We start from the raw sequence: 25,918 nt of genomic DNA, 5'->3' as shown, positions 1-25,918 counted from the left end.
AAGGGTTACGACAATTCTAAGTCTCCTACGTAAATATATATATAGAAGGAATAATAATTCTAGAAGCCCGATGAAAGAAACAAGCTCAAATACAGAATTACAAAGCACAAACGTTCACACGAAGCTACAAGCGTAAAGGATAAGATCCACTATGTAAGGTAACAAGATATATATAATTATATAAGAGTTTAATAATCATAAGATACTAGCCTAGCCCGCGGAGTTTGGGCCGACTAGTTAAATACTGACATACAGAGTTTTGAAAGTAAACAACTTATACCAAATATCACTCTCAAAGTAAGCCTCTAAGGCAAAAGTAAATACAAAAGTGAGAGTACAAAATCAAAATAATCCTACTAACAACAAAATAGAATAAGATCCTCCGCTCTGCCACCATCAAGCAACTCACTGAGGTGGGTTGCGACTTGCATCTGAAAAACAACAACAACGTATGGAATGAGAACCGAAGGTTCTCAGTATGGTAACAGTTCCCAGTAATGTAAGATGTAAGACCCGAGACGCTAGAGGCAATCCTAGAGCTTCATACCAAACAGATATTCAAGCTTAACAAAATAAATAAACTTAAACCATAAATAATAAACAAGGTATTTAATCTTAGGGGATTTCTAACTAAAACTAGTCACCGCTGTCCCATAGCCATCACCAACCTACCCTCCGTGCGATCCCATCGCCACCACCTACCTAACCTCCTCATCACCAGATAGTCACAGATAATGCAATCAAATAAAACACAGGTAGTATTCTTATATCACAACTAATTCAAGAAGCTAGTAGGCATATTATACAATTAGGCAAACTCAAGTAATTAAAGCAAACAAGCATATAAGAGATGCATATGATGAATGCCTGTCCTATTGGCCCGTGATTTCACTTGTCAGTCCGTAAATGCCAAACCGACACATCCTCCCGGATGTAGCCTTTTCTGCCACGTCAGAGATATAGTGCCCTGCACACTCATGCAGCAGCAAATCTGCTACACCAGAGATATGGTGCCCTGCACACTCAAGCAGCAGAGAAGAAAACAACAACAACCGTTCATGCAGCAGAGAAATCTACTACGCTAGAAATATAGGCTCCGCATACTCTCAACAACAACTACTCATGCAGTAGAAAAATCTGCTACGCCGGAGATATAGGCTATGCACACTCTCATATAATCCAATAATTTCCTCATTATTCCTTTCCAAGTTCTCAACTTATCACAACCATCCTCAATTCATAATTTTCTATTCCGAACTCATCAGTTCATCAGTTTCTCAATTTGTTGTCAGTAATCACCAAGTTCACTACTCTTCCTTCTCTCTCAACCAAACTCATCAACAATACATCAGAAACCTAAACCTCTGTTCTCTAACTTTTCAAAGTAAAACCCAAATTAAATCTCCTAGGACCTTTCCCATATTTTGGTACCCAAAAATAAGCTAAAGAGTCTTAAATAGGTGTCACAGAAGTTTACAAGCTTGTTGGGAAGGTGAAACAGTTAAAAACAAGATTTTGGTTGAAAAACAGGGCATGTACGTATGCACAGGGGTGTGCGCACGCACGCCCAAAAAAGTTTTCAATGTGTGCGTACACATAGAGGTGTGCGTATGCACAGGTAGTAAAATTTTCAACTCGGCACAAGGCGTGCGAACGCCCTCAATAGAGTGCACCTTCCAACGTGTGCGTGCGCACAGGTTGCAAAACTTCGTTGGTAGTGTGCGCGCACAGGTCGTGCTAGTGCTCTCAACAGCAAGCCTTCCCCTGTGTGTGCGTGCGCACAGATTCCAAAACTCACAAGGGTGTACGTGCGAACACAAACTAGAAATCACAAATTCTGCAGCATGCACAGAATTTCAGATTTTGACACCAAACTTTGAATGATCATAACTTCCTCTACAAGAATTCATTTCCTACAAACTTTACATCCATTTAAAGATTTTTCCATGAACTTTAATTTAAAGTAAATTCCAACAAATTTTGAAAACTAAGGCTCAAGTTATGATCCATCAAAGTTCACCAAAAATCTATTTTACCAAAAACCTCAAAACCTCAATTTTAACCAACTCTCAATTCAAAACCAAATCAAAACCTGCTCAATCATCATAAAACACTACCACATCTAACATCTTACCATTTCATATCATTCTCCTCAATTTCACACCTAAATTACTCAACCATTACACCATATATCACTACCAATCTATAATTTCCAATGGGTAAAGTATATTTTTTGTCCCTGAAGTTTGACAAAAGTTTCAAAAATACCCCTAAGTTTTATTTTGTTTCAATTTTGTCCTAAAAATTTTCGATTTGCATCAAATATACCCCGAACGGCTAATTTTTCAAAAAAATTAAGACCAATTCAACAACAATTACATAAGAACAACCCTCAACACAAGCAAATCAAGCATAGTTTTCATGCATTATTGTTAGATTGGTCTTAATTTTTTTAAAAATTTAGCCGTTAACGGTATATTTGATGCAAATCGAAAACTTCTAGGACAAAATTGAAACAAAATAAAACTTAAGGGTATTTTTGAAATTTTTGCTAAACTTCAGGGACAAAAGATATACTTTACCCATTTCCAATTCAATCATAAATCCACACTCATAATCATCATCAACCAATAACAACCTCAACAACCAAAACAAATCCTCATCAATTCCAGTAATCATTACCAAACAATATCTAAACTTAACCAAATCCATCATAAAACTCATCAACACCAATAACTAACAATCAAAATCATCATCAACATCCATCTTCAAATCTCAACACCCACCAACACAACTCATCAATAATCATCATCTAACAATATGTATATCATCACATTCAAACCCATTCATCCTACATCCAAACCATCATCAAGCATACATTTATATACAATTAATCATACAATCACATCTTTCAACCTATCTTAAGGTCAACTAGGCTAAGTGTTCAGTGATATTACATATTACATAGAGGAGACCGAAACCATACCTTGGCCGCTCGCCAAAATGCACACCGCACAAAGATTGGAGTCCAACAAGCTTTCAACTCACCAACAAGCCACCAAAGCTCAAACTAACATCATATATATATCAAAATCAAAATCTAAGATACAAAAAATAACTAAACACAAGGATTTAGTGAAACCTTACCTTATCCACGAGATTAGGGGTAAAATCCAACAATTACCCGCTAATAGAGATCACCTAAACAAACAAAACCACAAAATCTACTCAAAACTATAACCCAAAAAATGCAGAATTCTAGGGCTGGAAACTGGAGCTTGAGATACAATTTCTTACCAGATTTTCTTAAATAGAAATAAAGATCTCGACAAGAGCTTCTCGTGGTCACAAACGACTCGTCAATCGGAGTTCTGTAACTCAAATTATAGCTCCTGGAAGGTGATGATGAATAGTGTCACCAACCCTCACCTCTCTTCTCTCAATCCGAGCTCTCTCTCATATGGGGGGGTGAAAAATGAGCTGATTGCTCATTAATAGACCATATATATGTTGGGCCTTGGGCCCGGTTTAGGCTCGGTCTAACCTATTAGTATTTTAGGCCCGTTTGGCCCACTTTGGGCCAAAACCTTTAAGATTAATGCCCGGTTTTCAATTCTAAATTATTTTTTATCCGTTCAAAACAATAAATCAATTTTCAAAATCTTATTTTCCAAAATACGCAGTACTGGACAGACTAGAGCCGGTACTGCCAGCTTAAGCGCCAGTATGCATTTTTACAAAAACTTTTTAAAAAAGATACATTTTCCAACTCAGAAAAATTCATTGAAATCAAATTTCACCTTTATATTTTTCAAATTAAAACATCTAAATTTTGAATCTATTCTGGGCACTAAAATTATGATTTTTATTAAAATGGTTTTACGTTAAAAACTTCGGTTCTTATACTAGCAGAGGCACACAAAGGTATTTGTGGTATACATGTGGGAGCTCGAAACCTATCCTCCAAAATACTTCGTGCCGGATTCTTCTGGCCAACCTTGCAGTAAGATTGCAATGCCAAAGTGAAAGCTTGCCCCAATTGTCAAAAGCACTCTCCGATTATACATATTCCAGCCGAAGTATTTCATAATTCTGAAGTAAGTTGACCTTTTAATCATTGGGGCTTGATATCCTTGGCCCTTTTCCTTTAGCACCACGCCAGGTAAAATTTTTAGTCGTTGCTATTGATTATTTTTCTAAATGGATTGAGGCTCAACCCTTAGCTAAAATAACATCTCAGCAAATGATTTCCTTTGTTTGGTAATATATCATATGTAAATTTGGTATACCTCAGCACATTATCATTAACAATGGTCACTAATTTGCCAATAAAAAATTCACCTCTTTTTTGCAGAACTCAAATATAGCACAACTCTTTTCTTCAGTGGAACACCCACAAATAAATGTCTTAGTAGAAGCAGCCAATAAAGTTATTCTACATGCTTTACGAAAAAAGCTAAATGACGCTAAAGGGTTGTGGGCCGAGCTCATACGAGAAATTATATGGGAATACAACACTACTATTCACTTAACAACAAGGGAAACACCTTTCTGATTGTTATACGGATCTGAAGCCATGATTCCTCTAGAAGTCTCTCAGTCATCACTTTGAACTCAATTTATCGATTTTCATTTATAAGATACATCTCGGAAGCTTGACTTAGACACTATTGAAGATATCCGGGGTGTAGCAGAACTACATCACCGAGCTATGCAACAACATATAGCTCGGTGATACAACCAAAGGGTCAACCCTTGATCCTTTCAGGTCAACAACTTAGTACTCAGGAAGACTGAACAAGTTAGATGACCTCCGGCACATGGGAAATTAGTAGCAAATTAGGAAGGCCCTTTCCGAGTTATTGAAATATTACGGAACAACGCATACCGTTTACAATCTTTAAATGGTACAACTTTACCTAACACTTGGAACATTTCCTCTTTAAAGTTTTATTATAGTTAAAAGTCAGGGACAAGCCTGTACTCTTTTTCCTACTTTTATGATTTTTCCCAATACGGGTTTTGCTTGGAGAGGTTTTAACGAGGCAGGCCTACCTGCACCTTTGTCACCAAGGGTCAGCAACATTATAAATTCATCTTTTCTTATATCTGACTTATCAATTGGTTTCCTTCCTTTTTCTCTACTGATCTATATCTCTCTGAGATATAACTAAATGACTAATGTCAACCTTACTACAAATAAATGCTCAACACGCATTACAATCTCATCCATCAATAATAACATTTTTAGATTCAAACTCCTACTATCATAATTGGTAGCAATCAACAAATCAATCAAATACTATAACTACTAATCCATCGGGATCAATCCAATTCGTGAGTAACATTTTTCGAATAACCGAAGTTCAAATATAACTACAAACACCAAATATATGTAAGAAAGTCATAGCTCCTCAAGAGCAAACATACTCAACAAAATGCATATGGTTTTTACCATCATGTAACTGATGCTAAATAATTTCAATCCAACATACAAGTTCAAACAAAATACAAAATAAGAAAGTAACATATATCAGAAAACAGACTATTATCCCAGATTCTCATCTCCTTCTTCAGCCCCTTCCTCATCATCCACTAAAGCTCCATCACATACAATTTTTCTTGGCTCCATTTGCAAAAAATCTTGGTCCGAGACCAAAAACTTTGCTTGCATGACAACTGCTCAAACCCCTCTACAAAAGCATCTAAAATCTCTGTTTGCTTATTTTTCTTCAAATCCTTCAACTTTACAATAACCTCGATCACTTGATCTTTCATGCTAGACAGATCACCCTCCTTCTTTTTCAATAATTCAGTGAAAGTTTTTCACCTAACCCCCCTTCCAAATCCCTTTTGCCTGAAACATAAAAAAGAACAACTCAGTGAAAGTTTTTCATCCAAACAATCCATCAAAATTTCGAAACATCGCAGAAAAGCCTATCCATTTGGGTAAAGCTGGGACGGAGCACAATTCAACTGATTCAACACATTTCATTCAAAAGTAGAAGAAGATAACAAAATATGGTAACACACTACTATGCATGTAAAAAAATTCAAAACCATTTTCCCTATGGAATACACAGTCAGCTCTAAAATATGGTAACCACTCAAACGAACTCCAGATCTTGCCTTCACTACTCTTGTTACATCTATCTCGCTAACACTCTCCTTATCTACAATAGTGACCATCGTATCTTCACATCTTCACGCACCCATTCATATGTACTATCTTCCCCTACAACCTGGTCTCTTTCCCTTTTTCAATACCCATCCCTCTCAAGAAACAGAAAGCAAAAGTAGAAGAAGATAACAAAATAAGGTAAAAGGAACAGAACCCAGTACTTACCTCTCTTACTCATGTCTTTATCAATACTTCTTCCAAAACGTTTTGATACAAGAGAAATTAAATTTATGAAAACTATTTGAATTCCAGCATAAAACTACACCTAAGTTAAACTAAACGGTTGAGTTCCATCTTAACAATCATGACTGTTGCTCCCAATCACATCAACGGTACTGATGGCATTGGTAAGTGGAAAACGTAACACCATTCTTTAATGGTGTCATTAATTTCTCTCTTTCTTTATTTAATTATTATTTCTTTTAATTTCTCAATTTTAATAAAGTATGTTGAACTGGAGGCTCCATACCCGTACCACTCGCCGAGTTACAACTCATCCTCTACAAGCTTAACCTACTTTATCAAAATATCATCAGGCCAAGCTTGGGGGCTATGATATGGTTGTTATAACTCAATCAAAATTTATAAATCGGCTTCGTACGTTATAACTTGGTTTTATACACCTAAAACGCATATCATAATGTCTTGATATGATATTATTCTTCTTTAATACACATTAACTCTGAAACATAACTGTTAATATCCCATATCACATATAAGAAAGGTAATACACTTGCACTGCAATATTTTTGAGCTATTGCAACATGTACTGTTAACAACACTTAAAAAATATTGTTTAAAATAGTCAAAAGCAACACTTAAAATTTATTGCAAAAAAATAAGACTATTACAACTCTTTGTTAATAAGTGTTCTCTTTGATCGATTTAAAAAACATATAAAAAATGTTGCTTTAGTAAATTAAACAAACAACATTTATAATATTCATATATTACACTTTAGAAGAGTTGCTTTTAAATATATAATAAACTTCTCATGGTAAGCATTGCTTAAATTTTTTCATTAAAATTTTAATTGCCTCCAAATATTTTAATAGAACTTAATTTCCCTCCTAAACCAAAAACAGAAAAGGAAACACGAGCAATAATTGATCCATCACCTTCCTCACTACTATTAGTCTATTACTTAGAAACAAAACTCAAATCCTACCATTTTAGAATCAAAATCCTAACCCCATCCCTAGCTCAATTTCCCCAATTTCACGATATTGACTCGCGTTCTGCATTCCTCTCTCTCACCGTCGTGGTGTTCTTCACTGCTCTGCTCACGTCGTGTTCTACTTGCATTGCATTTTGCTCTGCTCATGTCATGTGCTTCTTGTCGCATTGTGATCTGCTATGCTCCACCATGTTCGATCTTCGGCTTATGCCATTCTGAAACATTCGCTTTGCTCCGCGTCGTGTCATTCATATTTTCCTCTCAAGTCTCCCAGGTATGACAAAAATTTCTCTCAAATTTTACTTACTACTGGTTTAATTTGGACAAATTGTTGAAATAAAAAAACTAATCCAACCGTGTTCAATTAGAAATCCTAACCCTAACCACTTTGAATTTTGAATGATGTGTGATTTACTCTTTTCTCTTCACGTTCTTTGTCACTGCTCGCGATTTACTCTTCTCTATTCGATTTCCTTGTCATTGCTTGTGTTCCTCATTGCTGGCATCACTGTTGGCGTCTCCATCGTGTTCGTCGCTGCTCGCCTCGCTTCGCTGCTGGGTTCGTCCTTGCTCGTGTCGCCATCTCTTCATTGCTGGTCGCATTTGAAGCTTCTGATTTTTTGTCTTCTTGCTTCCAATTTTCTCGTCGCCTTCTGCTTCGATGTCTTCTTGGCCCCTGGATGGGCGCTGATCTGCTCTGTTCCGCCGTGGTGCATCACAGGTAGGATCCTTGCTCTGTTCTATTTTGTTATGGATGAAGTTGATGAGAAATTTTGGTTCTGCAATTTTTTCTTCTTTGATGAGAAATTACTTCTTAATTAATTATGGTCTTGTAAAATTACTACAATGTTTCATTGTTATGATATATTTATCTGCCTCTGCTTTAATCACTAAATGATGGAAATGTTAGGGCTTGGAATTTAATTATTGTTGGTGAAATCTCAATTTTAAATTTTAACTGTGGATTCATTGTTATTATAGGCGTTGGAGTTGGCTGGCAATTATTTCAGTTCAATTGAGTTAGCACTAAGTTTTTCGCCATACTTCCAATTACGTTCACTTCCTTTTTTCTGCTTCTCTCTTTGTAAATTTTGTAGGTTTGCTTTCATAGCTACAATATTTGGAGAATTCTTGGAAGCTTTGTTTTGGCTACAGCTGCCTCAAGCGATTAAACATTTGATGGATTTTGTGTGCAATAGCTATTTCAATGAAAAACTTGTTGTAAAGTTATCAATATAATGTGCTTGATTTTCTTTGACAAATGTTGTCATATCTTATGCAGCTACAAGATGTAGGGTTGATAAACCCATATTTTATGATATATTTTGTGCTTAGTTTGAGTGATTTATTCAATCCTTCACCCACTTATTCATGTTAATTGCATGGTTTTACTTTCCCTTCCTTATTATGTGATGTATGTGAAAAACATATTTCCTATGCTTTTAAATTAATTATTTTAATCACCTTTAATTCCATTCGATGCCGTGATTAGTATGTTGAGTAGTTTCAGATCTTCTAAGGAAGGAATGACTTAAAGGATGGAAGGAAACATACAAAAATGGAAGGAAACTGCAAAACAAAGTTCTGAAGAAACTGGCATCCACGCGATCGCATGGACGACGTGATCGCGTGCCAAGCGCGAATCAACAGCGACGCGGCCGCATGACCGACGTGACCGCACGCCTTAAGCAGAACGCATATGACGCGGTCGCATGACTGACGCGACCGCGTGGCAAGAAAAAGCTCCGAACGACGCGACCGCGTGACCCACGCGGACGCGTGACAGAGGCCACGCACCAGAAATTGCAAAAAACGCTCCCAGCGATTTCTGAAGCCCTTTTTGGCCCAAATCTAAGTCCAGAAGGCATAGACCAGAGGTTATGAAGTGAGGGAATGCATCCATTCAGGGAGAGTCTCCACTTTAGTTTAGTTTTCATGATTTAGATTTAGTTTTGAGAGAGGTTCTCTCCTCTCTCTCTTAGGATTAGGATTTAGGACTTCTCTTAGTTTTAAGAGTGACTCTCGATCCCAGGTTTAATGTTCCTTTGCTTCAAGTCTTCCTTTTACTTTTATTCATGCCATTATTTAGTAGATTAATTACTTTTGCTATTTGATTTATGAATTTTTCCATGTTACAGATTACTATTTTGAATTAATGTTATATGAGATATTTCAGTTTATGATTGCTTTAGCTTATTTATTAGTTGCAATTATTCCCATCTGAGGATAGTTTTATTCCAGCAATTTTACTCTTTTCCCTTTTGGTCTTGGTTAAGAAATCAGTAACTCAGGAGTTATCTTAGCTCAATATAATTGATAACTGTTATCTTTGCTAATTGAACTGAACTTCAATAATCCCAATCTTTTCTTAGTAAATAAATAGGATTCGAAGGTCAAACTAATTAGTCCCTTGACTTTTCTTTGCTTTAGCAAATGTTGACTAAGTGGAATTAAGATTCAACCTTCATTATTATTGATAAGGATAACTAATTCTGGACTTCCAATTTCTCATACCTTGCCAAAAGTTTGCTTTACAGTATTTATTTATTTTAATTGCCATTTAAATTATTTGTCATATTTATTCCTTACTCTCAACCCCAATTTACAATCTTCATAGCCAATAATAAGAACATACTTCCCTGCAGTTCCTTGAGAAGACGACCCGAGGTTTGAATACTTCGGTTAACAATTTATTTAGGGGTTTGTTACTTGTGACAACCAAAACGTTTGTAAGAAAGGTTGATTGCTTGGTTTAGTAACTATACTTACAACGAGAGTTTCTATAACCTCTAAACCGTCAATCTTCAGTTCTTCAAAATGGCGCCGTTGCCAGGGAATTGCAAACGTGTGCCTTATTATTGGTTATTGTAAATATTTAAAAAAATTTTCAGAATTTTTATTTTAAAAATTTTTATCTTGCCTTATCTTATTTTTAATTTTCAAAAAAAAAAATCAAATTTCAAAATTTAAATTTCAAAAATTTAATTTTCAATTTCAAAACTTAAATTTCAAAAACCTTTTATTTACTTTATTTTATTTTATTTTATTTTTCTTATTTGTTTTTATTTTTGTTTTTAATTTTTATTTGCTACTATGAACTCTCACCCCTTTGGCTATGAGTCTGGTTACAATAATGTTGCAGAAAGCAGAAATTATAATGAGAACAGGCAGCAAGGTTGGAACAATCAAAGATGGGAGGAGCCACAAGGATTTAATCAACCCTTTAGGTAACAGCACCCTCCAAGATATCATGGACAAAGACCATTCTACAATGCATATCCAGCTGATAGATATGGTGGACAACCTTGTAACTACCAGCAGGCCCCACCCCGTGCCTATAGACCATCCTCTCAACATAACCCCGAACCACCACACTCACAAGCTTCTCTTCACCATTTGCCATCGTATGATCCTTTCCTACCCCAGTACCAATCCAATCACTCCCAAGCACCACCACTTCCCTATGTTTCATGTCCAAATCCATCACCCAGAGAATCAGAGGTTCGCCTCAAGGCAACAGTAAATAAACTTCAAGCAACCATTCGACAACTGGAGCAAGCAGTAATTCAATTAGCTTCTAGACGCTCGAACATTCAAGGACCAATCACAGCCCCATGTGGACAATCTAATGAAGAGCGTAGCATGAAGGAGATACTAGAAGCTCCAGTGGACAAGACAGAGCATGAATTCGTACTAGAACAAGTAGAAGAAGCTGTCATTGTACAAGAAGAAGAGTTGGTTGAAGATCTAGGAGACGCTGAACCTCCATGGGAATCCAGAGTTGAGGAGAACTCCGTCGAGGACGTTACAGTTGATGCTAAGGAGGATAGAGCACAATCCCCAAAGCAAGTCGTTTATGAAGAACTAGACGGAATAACCCAGGAAGTAAATTCTCTTGATGATGATAGTCACAAGTCAAGTTCTCTTAGTGATGAACTTGCATCCGCAAGTGAATTCTCTGAGATCGAAATATCTTCCCCAAATGAATATGAAGATGATGCGGAGGTAGATTTCTCTCAACCTCCAATCTATGACTCAAGTGATGAGGAAGACATAGATGACTTTGACCAGGGTGATGATGCATTTGAAGATCCTTGCAAAGAAGTGGAGGAATTCACGGAAGATTACCTGGGAGTAGAACTTACAGAACCACTAGAAACACCTATCCCAAGGCCATTACCACCTAATACAAGCTTCAAGTGGGTACAATCCTTAACCTTTAACTTTACTTTTTCACTTGAATATGGTTTGCTTGAAACAGATGGCCAGCTTAGAGCTCTCCGCGGCTTTAAGAGTAACAGGGAAATGGCTCGTGCTCAGAGCTGGTGCACAAGGTTCAATAAGGTTCCACGCTTCAACTCAAAGTGCACGGATTGGCATCAAAATCAAGCGGATGGATCTCGAAAAATGTTTGGTTACCATGGTGAGAATTTACTTTTTAAACGGCCCGGATGGAAACATGGAGATCAAGACGGAGGCGGATTTAAAAACAAGGCTTGGGATCCTGGAATCTATTCTGACATTCGTCACCTCGGGAGCCTGATAACCTGTTTGAAGCTGCTCAGAAGCTTTACATGCCTAGTTTGGGACCCCGGAGGCTATTGGCATTCCAAGCACTGGTGGAGATTTCTGGATGAATTTAAACACAAGCCACCATAACAGGAAGCTCTTCAAATGTCCAACTTAAGGACTTTAACTAAAAGTGCTAGGTGGGAGACAACCCACCATGGTATGATCGTTCCTTTTGCAATTTTAATTTTATTTAGTTTTGTATGTTTTTGAATTTTATTTTTATTGAACCTGGAATCATGCATAGCATTCACATTAAGCATTGCATTCTGCATACTGCATTCTGCATTCTACAAAAAAAAGGGTGCGCGACGCGACCGCATCATCCATGTGATCGCGTCAAATTGGTGAAATACACTTCCCACGCGACCGCGTCATCCACGCGGCCGCGTGACCTGAAGATCGGTGTAAAGATCTAACGTCCAGAAAGTTAGGCTGGAATCGTGCGGCCATTGTGCCTCTAGCACAAAATGACCCACGCGATCGCGTGCCTGACGCGATCGCGTCCCTTGCACACAATCAATCCCACGCGACCGCGTGAGCGATGCGACCGCGTCGCATGGATTGCATGAACACCCCCTAGGAGACAGAGAGTTGGGCTGGAACGACGCTGAATTCGTGCGTTTAGCACAAATTCCAGTGACGCGATCGCATGCCCCATGCGATCGCGTCATATACTCTTTTTGCCCTCCGCGCGATCGCGTCACCCACACGATCGCGTCAACCACCTTTTTCGCTCAAGCCACGTGACCGCGTGCCCCACGCGGCCGCCTGGATTCAAAAATATAACCCCCAGTCACGCGAAACCCCATCAGTCACGACACCCCCCACCCCAACTTCTCTCATCCTTCTCTCCTCCTCCAAGCCACAACCACCACCGCGCCACCACCCAGACGCCGCCGCCACCCACCCCCTTCCTTCTCCCCCCTTCTTTCTTCTTCTTTCTTCCTCTTCCACCCCCTCTCCGCCACTGCCCTCCACAAACCACCACCCACCGCCGCCGTCCGTCCCAGCCGCGCCCCCCCCTTTTTTCCCTATCTCCCCCTACCCCATTACTCCCACCCCCTATCCCCCATTACCCCCTTCTTCCCCCTGCCCCGAACAGCCGCACCAGCAGCCGTCGCGCCGCCGTGCCAACTACCACCAGCCGCCGTGCCCACCACCCCCAGCCACCTTTCTGCCTATTCTTATTATTCGGCCTTCCAGGTTTCGCAACACGCAATCTCTTTTATCCGTTCGTAGTTTATTCTTATTTTTCCGTTTATGTTCATGTTAGGATAGTTATATATGCATGTTGTAGTGGATTTTAGGTTGTTAGGTAGCCTAGGATGTGGTTAGTGAATTTAGGTCTGTTTATTTGCATTGTTCTTGTTTCTGTTTTATCAAATCTGCAATTCTGCTGTTGTTGTATTCATGTTCATATGCTATACTTTCCTGCATTTGCTGCTCTTTACATTGAACTTTCATGTTTATATTCATTATATGTAACTGCAGCTTAATTCTTAATTCATATGAACTGTTTGATTGCTGTTTATTTTCCGGAAAAATCCAATTTTAGTCGGAATGCTGCCCAAATTTTTATAATTCTTTTTGACTTTCATTCATGTTTTGATTTTGGAATCTTGAACTCTGTTTTCCTCTGCTTTAACCAAACCATTCATGAATGCCAGGGCATGCATTCTTATCCTCTTTGTTTCCTAGTTCCTAAACTGCAATTTTGATGTTTGATTCCTATTTTTGCTTTCTTTATCTCTATTTGAATCATCATCAAACTGTTTTACTTGTTTGAATATGAGTTACCTATAGCTTCTACCTGTGATTACTTGTTACTTGGACTATTTTCATTATGCCTCTTACTTTTACCCATTTTTCACTAACTCACTAATTTTAACTCTAACCAACCTAACCTTTTCAAAACTTCTTTTTCTTTGCTTTTCTTTCACTTTATTTTAACATTCTGACCAAGGCATGATGTTAACTTTTTCTATTTAACTTGCATTCAATTACATTTTGGATTATAATTTCTTCCTGTCAGACTTTTTACTCCTATACAATCCTAAATGCACATTTTACTCAACTCATATTCATTATCCTATTGCTCCTTTGCCACTTTGTGTTTTCTTTGATTATTTGCCTATTTGCCTTCCTATTTTTATTATATCCTGGTTTTCTATTTTTCAGGATGTCAGATTCCCAGAGAAAGGGAGAAGGCAAGGCCACTTCTGGCAAAAGGAAAAGAGGAGAAGCCTCTGTGTCTATCATCGACCTCATGCATGAAGCCTCCTTGCGGGAGAAAGCCTTTACCCCGCAGGAGAAGGCCGGCCAGCTACTTCCCGCCAATGACTCAGTAAAGTTTGCAAACCGATACTGTGAGCTGAAGTATCCGATGTTTGCGAATTCCAGGAACCTATACCTGGAGCGGACTTTGAAGATCCCAGAAGAACTCCAGCAACACACCTCTGATCAGATCAAACAACGAGGCTGGTTCTTTTTGGAGAGACCTTTGACTGAGGTTAATGCATCTTGGGTTAGGGAATTCTACTGCAACTACTTCAAAACTTCCCTAGATGCAGTGAACCTTAGAGGGAAGCAGATTCTGGTTACTGAGGAGGCAATAGAAGAGGTTCTAAAACTTCTGCCTAAGACTAATCAGACAGATGGCTATCAGAAAGCTGAGGAGGATATGCGCTTCATGAAGTTTGACTGGGATGCAATCAAGGCCCGGATTGCCCTTGACCCGACAGTTCCTTGGATTATGGGGTCAGAACACCACCATGCCCAAGGGTATCAAGCGGATCTACCTGAACGATGAGGCTCGGCTATGGCATCAGATATTCAGCAACTACATTATGCTGAGTACTCACGAGACTGAGATACCAGCCGCTATGATCACCCTCCTATGGTGTGTGATGGAGGGTAAGGACCTGTACCTGCCACGCTTTATCCGGCACTATATGGCCAGGGTCCACGTCCGAGGCACTCTTCCCTTTCCCTATCTGGTTACACAGCTGGGCCGTCGAGCTGACGTGCCATGGGAGGATGCTGATGAGAGGCCACCTGCTGCAGAATGCAAGAAGATTATCCCGCACAGTAGGAACTTTCTGGCCTTGGGCTACAGACCTCCATTCCTGACTGCCACTGCTGATGATACAGATACACCATTTGTCGGTCCCTCTTCCTCCACCGCTGCACCATCCACCCCTGCCACCACCACTGCACCTCCACCTGCCACAGAGCCTGTCTATCATCTGGTGCACCGCTTGTTTCGACGACTTGACCAGATGGAGCGTCGCAACAAGCGAAGCTATGAGCACCTGAAGCTGATGATACGATCCGGCGACATCCCCTCCGAGCCTGACACACCTTCTGAGGCATCTGAGGAGGAGGCGGATGCGCCCGAGGCAGAGACCCATCCCCAGGCAGACACCGAGCAAGCGGCACCACAGGTAGAGGTTCCACCTCAGATTGAGGCTGCAGATCCTGAGATCCCTATTCAGACAGCCCCTCCTCTACAGCAGCCAGACCCCCAGCCAGCCACCACAGAGACACCAGCTACCATCCCTTCCAGTGATGACACCCCTTCACACCCTGCTTGAGTGAGCATCAGGGACGATGCTTCATTTTAAGTGTGGGGAGGTCGCCATCTCTGGCGTATTATTTTGGTGAACCACTACAGACTCTTTTTCTTTTATTTTGGATATTTTTCTGTATTTTTCTCTTTATTTTTATTTTTATTTTCTGAGTACTTATACATTGCTACTTTTATGTATTTTTACTATATTTCTGCATTTTGCACTTTAGTTCATATCTTAGTTATTTAGTTTAGTTTACAATTTTAACTTATTAGTGGATTAATTAGTATAGTTTACCCTTTTTAACATAAGACAGCTTAGTTTAAATTGAAAAATATAAAAAGGAAGTAAGCTAGGAACTTGAACATAATAGATTTAAATCCATAAACCTTGTATATATAGCATTACATCATGTAGTTAAGTTACCAACATTTCATCAAGGAGAAATACTAAAACTTTAAAGCCATTCAATATAAGTTTTACATTGAGAATAATGAGAATTTTTAACTAAACCTGCATGACATACATAAGTGATAAATGATTTTTGAGCTAGAGAACACATAGCCTGTGAGTTTTGAGCTTAATTGTATGGTTACATTCAAACCATAATTTTTATTCCTGTATGTTCCGCCCTTCTTTTATATTCTGATGTTCTTTACTTTGTTTTAATCTATATGTCCAATTATAGAATATAGAATATAGATACATACCAAAAGAGTGATTGAGGCCATTATTTGATTTTAGCTCACTTATCCCAAATTAACCTACCTTTCACATCACCCTTGTTAGCCCCTTTGAGCCTTTAAATCCCCTTTTTATTCTATTAGCCACACTACTAGCCTTAAGCAGAAAAACAAATAAAAAAAATCCCAAGTTGAATCTTTGGTTAGCTTAAGATAGAAAATTATGAATAGTTTAAATGTGGGAAACCTATTGGGAACATGGATGATAAAAACAAAAGGTAGAAAAGTTGAAAGGAATAAAGCAACTCAAAATAAGAAATTTTGGGAAGCATGCTCATGAAAAAAATCAAATTAATTAAATTACCATGTGCATTAAAAAAAGTTATTTATTTAAGCATGTGAATAAGGGGATACAAAAGAATTCCCCAAATGCAAAAATAAAAGCAATGCACATGGGATAAAAGAATAAAAATTGAAACATGAGCATGTAACATCAAGTGGGAAAATATGGGAAAATAGGTAAAGAAGTTTTGTTTTACTAAGTATGTATGTTAGGTGAGATCTTAGTCTAATTAAGGATTCACTTGTTAGCTCACTTAGCCTTATATATACATCCTTACCTTTACCTTGGCCCCATTACAACCTTAATTAAAGACCTCATGATTTTTGGTATGACTGTATTCTATAATTGTTGATTGGTTAGGTGAAGAACAAAGTTATAGAAAGGAAGAATAAAAAGAGGAATAGAGTGATTAACCCAATAAACACTGAGTGACGAGAGAGTAAACACAAATCCAGTAAGGGTTCAATAGCTCATTAACATTTATCTCTGTTTGAATTATCTAATTGTCTTGCAAGTTTATAAAATGTTTTTTTCTCCCATCTCAATTGTAAAAGTGCTTATTGATTATCTAAGGCTTGGCTATATATACATATATGACTCCTTGAGAATGTGAATTAATTTAACTACATGTAAGCTTTATATATGAGTGAATAAATTAGAATTGCATTACTCATTTAGGTAGTTGCATTTAGAATAGGTTGTATTGCATGACATTCCATCACTTTAATCTTACTTATTACCTTGGATTTAGCATGAGGACATGCTATTGTTTAAGTGTGGGGAGGTTGATAAACCCATATTTTATGATATATTTTGTGCTTAGTTTGAGTGATTTATTCAATCCTTCACCCACTTATTCATGTTAATTGCATGGTTTTACTTTCCCTTCCTTATTATGTGATGTATGTGAAAAACATGTTTCTTATGCTTTTAAATTAATTATTTTAATCACCTTTAATTCCATTCGATGCCGTGATTAGTGTGTTGAGTAGTTTCAGATCTTCTAAGGCAGGAATGACTTAAAGGATGGAAGGAAACATACAAAAATGGAAGGAAAGTTTCTGAAGAAACTGGCATCCACGCGATCGCATGGACGATGCGATCGCGTGCCAAGCGCAAATCAACAGCGACGCGACCGCACGCCTTAAGTAGAACGCATATGACGCGGTCGCATGACTGACGCGACCGCGTGGCAAGGAAAAGCTCCGAACGACGCGACCGCGTGACCCACGCAGACGCGTGACAGAGGCCACGCACCAGAAATTGCAGAAAACGCTCCCAGCGATTTCTGAAGCCCTTTTTGGCCCAAATCCAAGTCCAGAAGGCATAGACCAGAGGTTATGAAGTGAGGGAATGCATCCATTTAGGGAGAGTCTCCACTTTAGTTTAGTTTTCATGATTTAGATTTAGTTTTGAGAGAGGTTCTCTCCTCTCTCTCTTAGGATTAGGATTTAGGACTTCTCTTAGTTTTAAGAGTGACTCTCGATCTCAGGTTTAATGTTCCTTTGCTTCAAGTTTTCCTTTTACTTTTATTCATGCCATTATTTAGTAGATTAATTACTTTTTCTATTTGATTTATGAATTTTTCCATGTTACAGATTACTATTTTGAATTAATGTTATATGAGGTATTTCAGTTTATGATTGCTTTAGCTTATTTATTAGTTGCAATTATTCCCATCTGAGGATAGTTTTATTCCAGCAATTTTACTCTTTTCCCTTTTGGTCTTGGTTAAGAAATCAGTAACTCAGGAGTTATCTTAGCTCAATATAATTGATAACTGTTATCTTTGCTAATTGAACTGAACTTCAATAATCCCAATCTTTTCTTAGGAAATAAATAGGATTCAAAGGTCAAACTAATTAGTCCCTTGACTTTCCTTTGCTTTAGCAAAGGTTGACTAAGTGGAATTAAGATTCAACCTTCATTATTATTGATAAGGATAACTAATTCTGGACTTTCAATTTCTCATACCTTGCCAAAAGTTTACTTTACAGTATTTATTTATTTTAATTGCCATTTAAATTATTTGTCATATTTATTCCTTACTCTCAACCCCGATTTACAATCTTCATAGCCAATAATAAGAACATACTTCCCTACAGTTTCTTGAGAAGACAACCCGAGGTTTGAATACTTCGGTTAACAATTTATTTAGGGGTTTGTTACTTGTGACAACCAAAACGTTTGTAAGAAAGGTTGATTGCTTGGTTTAGTAACTATACTTGCAACGAGAGTTTCTATAACCTCTAAACCATCAATCTTCAGTTCTTCAAGGGTGCTGGGCGGACATTAGGGAGGGGGATGGTGCAACAATGTTACTACTTGCCTTGCTTGAAAGAATGGTCGTTTAGGTTCATCTAAGAAAATGGCCAAGCAAATTGCCTTTTCAGGGATTTTAAATAACATGAGAATTTTTAATCCAGGTATTTTCTACTAGTCAATACATCATATTTTATTTTTTTTCCTTCATGAATTCACATTTGCTTAGGTTTCTAATATTGAAAGTTGTTGATTCCAGATCTCTACAATTGGAACAGAGTCAAGGTTAGGTACTGTGATGGTTCTTCATTTACTAGTGATAAGGAAGAAGTTAATCCAGTGAGTTCTGCAATACTCAAAAGGAATCTCTTAGTTGAATTATCAAGAGAAGCATTAAACACTTGAAAATTATATTCTATATTTTTGGTTATGATGAAACTATAAAATATCATGGTGTATAGGTAGATTAGGTAAAACTCCTAATGCTTGTCATGCACTAGTAGTTGACCTCTCTGATGGTGAACATGGTATAATAGCTCTTACATTTGGTTACGTTGGTACCGGAAATGCTTCTGACATAGTCAGCGAAGAGCTTGCATGCATTGAAGAAGAATTTATGGATGAAAATGTTGTTGCTACACATAGTGCTTTGGTAGCTCAGGTTGAGAAGGATATCAATGCAAATTTTGAGCAGGAGCTTTTAATAGAGGGAAAAGATCAATAGTGTTGAAAAAATAGCCGAGGAGGCAAAACTAGAGTTATATTGAGTTCATTGGGCTGATGCCATTGTGGTAATTAGAAATTATGTTGGTTGATTACCTTTAATTTGTTCATAGTTGCTTATACGTGATAATAGTTTATCGGGATTTGGTGGAATATATAGCTAGCTTTGACGATTTTCACTTGATATTTTTCGGTATATTGAGTGCTTCATTAACAAAGGAATTTTGCTCTGTATCTGGTTTTCTAGTTATTTGATCAATTTTTTTTTGAAAATGTAAAAAAAAGGTAGTTAATTAAGAATCTTCATTGTTCTAACTCTATGTTCTGTGTAAAAGATATTTATAATATTAAGTACTTTCTTTTATTGTTATTTTGGCCTCTGATGTATCCTATTACTGCGCTTTAATACAAGAATAATGGTGAAATATACCTAGTACTATCACAAGAAAAAGCAATTATTTTAAAAATATTTGCTATAATAATAATAGAAGAGTCAACGCCTCTGAATTGATGCCTTTGTAATAATAGAAATGACAATGCTTCTAAAGTGATGCCATAGTTCATGGCAAAATGCAACGCTGCCTAGGGTTGCTATACTAATAGAATAGGCAACGTTTTTCACTAGTTGAAAAATTAATAAAAAAGAGAACACTTAGTAAGTGTTGCATTAGAGTCTGGCAAAAAGCGTTGTTTTTGTTTTAGAATAGACAATGCTTTTGAAGAGTTGCTTTCAAAAGCGTTGCTTTGACCTAATGCAACGGTTGCATCTGCAAGGCCCTCCCAAAGCGTTGTTTCAAGTCCAAAAGTGTTGCTATAGATTAACGCAACTCTTTTTAATTTTTAGGCAACACTTTTTAAATGTTGTCTCAGACGAAAAATGTTGTAGTGTTGATGAGAGGATATACTATTTTTTATACATAAACTGACTTGAGTGTTGGAGTACCTTTTGCAGGTACCTCCCCTTTTGTTCTTTCTGTATCAAGGTGTATCTCTTTCAGACAAAAAGATCGGAGCGGAGATAAAAAAATTCGAAGTAGACGGTCAGAGGATGAGTTATACCTCAATCATCACTCGAGAACAGGTAGTATGTATTTATGCATCTTGAATATATAGTACATATATGCTCTCTTTGCGAATTTCAAAGGTGGTATGAAAATTTTTTGGTGTTGATAGATATGTATTATTCATATATCAATTGAGTAGTAGATTCATATTGTACTTGGAAGTATATCATATAATTTTCTTGGTAAAGATATCAAATTTATGAGAATTAGCTAGAAACTTCAAATCTTTTAAAAATATATTTGCATTGACTTGAGTTATTACTTTTTTTTTTTTTATAATTCAATGAATGCATTTTTTTTTTCGGTAAAGAATGATGTCTTTTATATTGTTTAGGGTCTTCAATTTTGTTACTCTACATCTAAGATAGGACCCATCATAAAATAAATTATTGTTGATTTTTTGTTGTGCACAAAATTATTTCAGTTGTGGTTTTCGTTTGAGTGCTATTGGAAAAATCAAAAGTGAGTGACATTTGGGATTCACGGGTGAGATTAGGTGAATTTTTTGTCTTATAACAATACACCAGCTAAAGACAAGGACAATAAGGAACAAATGGAAAATAAGAAGAGGAGAATGAATTTAAAATTTTAAATATGGTTGGCTAGTCAATGAAATATGTAAAGTGTCCTCATGTTAGAAAGGAGTTAATGCTAGCATCTTCTTCTAAGTGACTGACTATGTTGTTCTTCTTGTAATGAGAATTTTAGGAATAGTTGTTCTTAGGTTGTGTGAAGTGATATTTTATGTGATTTACAAAATTGTTTCTTATGATTTGTACTTATTATAACATGAAAAATTTATGATTCATAATCTATTTTTGAATTATTAATTGTGTTAATATATTTTATTTTATTTTAGTTATTTTAAATTAAATAATAAATTTATATGGATAAAATATTCTTTTTATAATATAAAAACAAAAATATCATTTAATACTAATTCACTTTTTTTTTTCGATTTTCTTTCTAGCTAAACAAAGAATTTTTTTTTTATTTTTTCTTCATCCAAACAACTTAAGAGAAAATAAAAATACATTAAAAAATTTTTTTATTTCTTTCTTTTTTTCTTATTTCCTCTCTTTTTGTTTATGTCCTTTTATCCAAACAAATCTTAAATGATTAGAGATAGAGGTGAGCAGGGGTAGCGGGTACCCGATTATCCATCCGAATTCGAATCGAACCAATTAAATTGCTTTTGGAACCAACGGGTAATCGAGTTCAATCCGAACTAAACCGATGGTCTTTGTTAGTGATTAGTTCGGATATCGATTCCGGGGGTGCAGAACACGAACCAATCCGCAAACCCGATTATATATTAATTAAATAAAAAAATAAAAAATATATATATGACTTTTCTATTAGACAAAGATTATTCACTATTAATATATTTGGATTTTAATGAGTTTAGTTTTTAACGTATTTAGTGTTTAACATGTTTGGATTATTTCTATTGATGTTACATGTTTATTGTACTTGTTGAATTTTTAAGATAAACATTTGATTTTTTTTATGAATTTCAAAGTTATCGAGTACCCAATTACCTGAACCGAACCAATCCGTTCTTAATCGGTTTGGTTTGGTTCGGATACATGTACAAAAAAACACAAATCTGAACAAAACTGAACCAATTATATTTTGATCGATTTAGTTTTAATTTTACCATGAGTCCGAACCAAACCGACCCATATTCACTCCTAATTAGAGATGTGTTTACATATTTTATTAGTCAAGAATTGATCTGTCACAAAAATACAAAAGTCAAAGACTTATTTTTTATATATAAAAAATATGAAAAATAAATTTATTATGCAATAATATTCTCTTATTTAAAATTTTTCTTAGCACAAAATCAACAGTAAATTGTTCCTACAACGGTTGCGTGGCACTTAGGCATTGGCAGTCAGTTCTTGAGTTGTGTGCACCACCATGACGCGGAATCTTTTGTTCTTTACCCGTTCCAGTTGCAATGCAAAGTGCAAACAACCAATAGGGTTGCCTCTCCACCAATTTTAGTATTAGTTTAATCCATACCAAAATTTTAATTTATTATTATGATTACGACTAGTATTATTTATTGGGAGCTACTCAAATGAAGATGAAAAAAATATCTTTTTATAAAGATGTTTTGTATAAAAGTGTGATTTATTGATTTGGCTACACTTCAAATAAAAACAACACTTTTATAACATATCAAAATCTAACCCTACAATCCATCATCTAAGGATCAAAAACAAAAATCATCACATGAAGACAATTATAATATCTTCATAGGAGTACCCACCTATATTAATCTATATTTATATCTATATTTTTATAAATTAAATTTGAATAACAATAATAATAATTTTGATTTTAGTCAGAATCATAAATATATTATATTAAAATTAAAAGTTTTTTTACTATCAATACATTAAAAATAATTTTATTAATTTTTTATATATAAAAAATCTTATATTAAATATCTTAATTTGTGTCTTTAGTTGACCTATTATTGCCCACTATAAAGTCCAACGCAGTATTTACTATTTACCCTTCATTAGTTCATTCCTCTCTCACTCTCTGAGTCTCTGTTGTAAACGCCCTCTCCTCCCCTTGTAAAGTTCGTTCTCTGCCGCTGTCAATGGCAAACCGCTGGCTTAGACCCGAGGTTCCTTCCGATCTATCGCTTCACATCCTTCATATTCCAATCTCTTCTTGCTTCGCGTTTCTTATAACTGGCTCACCCTTTATTTTCTCTTTAGGGTTTCGGTTTTTTGTTTCTAATTTGATTATCTTTTTTGTTGATTTAGGTGTACCCTCTGTTTGCGGCCGTTGGAGTTGCGGTTGGGATCTGCGGATTCCAATTGGTTCGTAACATCTGCATCAACCCTGAAGTCAGGTCTATTTCTTTCTATACATTGTTTTCTTAATTTTCTGTGTTGGAATTGCAAGACTCGATTTTTATTTCACTTTAAGAGTTCTTTTAAAGTGGTAGCTTGCGATTTCTGGAATTATTTAATAAAACGGATTTTTTAACGATTTTAGTGGGTTTGAGTTTCACTAAGTTTTTGAAGGAAGAGTAAAAGTATTAGAAAACTCAATTTTTTCCACAAGATACAATTCTCATTTTTCTGAAAGATATCTTTCTATTTAAAAAAATGTTTTAATATAATAAATAAACAAAAAGTATTCTTATATCATTGTACCAAAACATAATTAATAGATAAAAAATATTAGTTTTACATGAGGTACTCAAATATCAAATTACTCTTATTTTTCAAAAAAATCTTTAAAAAAAAAAATCACTTAAAAATTTTTTTTAATCTCACCCAGAAAAGCCCTTATAAAAAAAGCTTCTCATTTTTTATTTTTGCCCTATGAGATTATCAGCGTGAATTTTTGTTTTCAGAATAGTCTAAGATTAGATTTGAATATTTGATTTTGCTGCTTAGATTGAAAGATTGCAGAAGCTATTTTTGTTGGATAAGAATTCTTCCATGACTGGTTGAGTCAAGAGTCAGATTCAATTTTGCATTATAGTCTATATGTATTTCTAGTTTGATTTAGGTTTTTTACATTTTTTGTTTTGGATGAAATTGTTGCCTATGTCTTTCAAGGCATTGGATTGGAGAGTATAAAAATAATTATAAAGTTTACCACGTTAATTTTTGTAATATTCAAAAAGTACCCCTCTAGTGTTCTGGTTGATATTTAACTCCCTTGAGTAATTAGAATATTACACTTACTTTCCTTGTTCTAAATTTTAATTTTGTTTTCAAAAGCAGTTTAGAAATAATTAAATAACTATATTATCCTGAGTTATATTCTAACTCAATGTCACTTACAAACCCAAGAACCTATATCAAACACATCCCAAATCCCACGCAAAAATCCAAAAAACATAAATCAAATGCAATAAAAAATCAACCACTTTTTTCCTCAAGAAATAGAAGATACTCATAATAAAAAAGAAAAAAAAAAAAACATAAGCAAATCCCAACTACACTAGTCTACTCATTCCTCCAAGTAAAACAAACAACCTAGCAGCAAAGATATATAAACCTAACAACTACTTCCCTTGGATTGGAGCAGAATGGTTGATTCACTTTTTGCATGAGACAACAATGACTTAGTCCTACTATTCTATATACTTTTTTTTTTGTCTTGGATGAAATTGTAGCCCAGGTCTTTCTAGTTTGGTTTAATTTTTTCTTTCATTTTGTTGGTCTTGGATGAAACTAGGGTATCCAACTTTGAAATCACTGACTAATTTCCTCTTATTGAAGGAGGGTTTGTGAATTCATGAGTTGGAATTTTGAAGGAGAAGAAAGAAGGGTTTGTAGTGCCAAAATTTAAAATTTAAGACTACAATCTTTTCCTTTCATTTCCTTTTCTTCCAAAACCCCAATTCACAAATAACCCCTTCAGGAACCTACTGAGCTTACTGCATCCTATTGGGCCATACCTACATGATTTATCTTTCAGTTTCATTATTGCTGCTTTGTAGCCAATTAACTTGGTTTTCGTTTGTTTGAAATGAATACCTAGTGGTTTTGAATTTGTTTTCAGAGTGACCAAGCAGAACAGGGCTGCAGGAGTGCTCGAGAACTTTGATGAGGGAGAAAAGTATGCTGAGAACTTTCTGAGGAAGTTTTCACGCAACAGGGCGCCGGAGATTATGCCCTCCATCAACAGCTTTTTTGCCGATCCAAACCGCGGTTAAGTTGCTTTCGGGGAACAGAAAGATCAATTGATGTGTGAACTCTATTGTTATGGCATAGACCTCTTATTGTGCTATTTTCGAAAACCATAAATGTTGATTTTCTCAAGATTGAGAGTCAGTCTGGTGTTTGATGAACCAAATATTATAAATGTTTTATAGCCAAAATTATGTTTATTATGTTGTGGACGAGCTCTTTTTAAGTTTGGTATTCAAAATAAATGGACCTGAAATTTTTACTCCTATAGTCTCTTATTAGCATAAGTTAGATATTGGGATTGTTTGGACAAGTTTCCAAAAAAAAAAAAGAAGTTTTTTTGAGGGAATTTTTTTATAAAAGTAATTTTTTTTTTGGTGCCTCAAAGTAAAATAATTTAATGTTTAGATATATTGCAAAAGAATATTTTTTATTTATTAATTATATTTGAGTACAATACTACAAAAATAGATTTTATTTATTTGTTGTGTTAAAATATTGTTTAAAAATAATTTTTTTAAAAAAAGATGTTAATTATATAATTTTTAATTTTTTTTATAACAAGCTCATCAAAGGGAAGACAAAATGTAAACCATGCGTCACTCAGAATTTTTGGTGGGAACACTACAGAACATCCTTAGACCTTAATGCATTCATACAAATAAATC

The 25,918-nt window shown here is 35.9% G+C and overlaps 1 protein-coding gene across 1 annotated transcript; it reads left to right on the top strand.

Moving 5' to 3' along the window:
• Positions 1-23,062: 23,062 nt before the first annotated feature.
• Positions 23,063-25,516, top strand: LOC107643925 (B12D protein). The gene is made up of 3 exons (XM_016347683.3): positions 23,063-23,221; positions 23,364-23,452; positions 25,123-25,516. Exons 1-3 carry the CDS (start codon positions 23,195-23,197, stop codon positions 25,274-25,276), a joined length of 270 nt encoding a protein of 89 aa, XP_016203169.1. The 5' UTR covers positions 23,063-23,194; the 3' UTR covers positions 25,277-25,516.
• The last annotated feature ends 402 nt before the right edge of the window (positions 25,517-25,918 follow it).

This window comes from Arachis ipaensis, chromosome B5 (assembly GCF_059453495.1).
Source record: "Arachis ipaensis isolate K30076 ecotype BB chromosome B5, ASM5945349v1, whole genome shotgun sequence".
NCBI classification, from domain to species: domain Eukaryota; kingdom Viridiplantae; phylum Streptophyta; class Magnoliopsida; order Fabales; family Fabaceae; genus Arachis; species Arachis ipaensis.
This window is presented reverse-complemented; position numbering and strand designations above follow the sequence as displayed.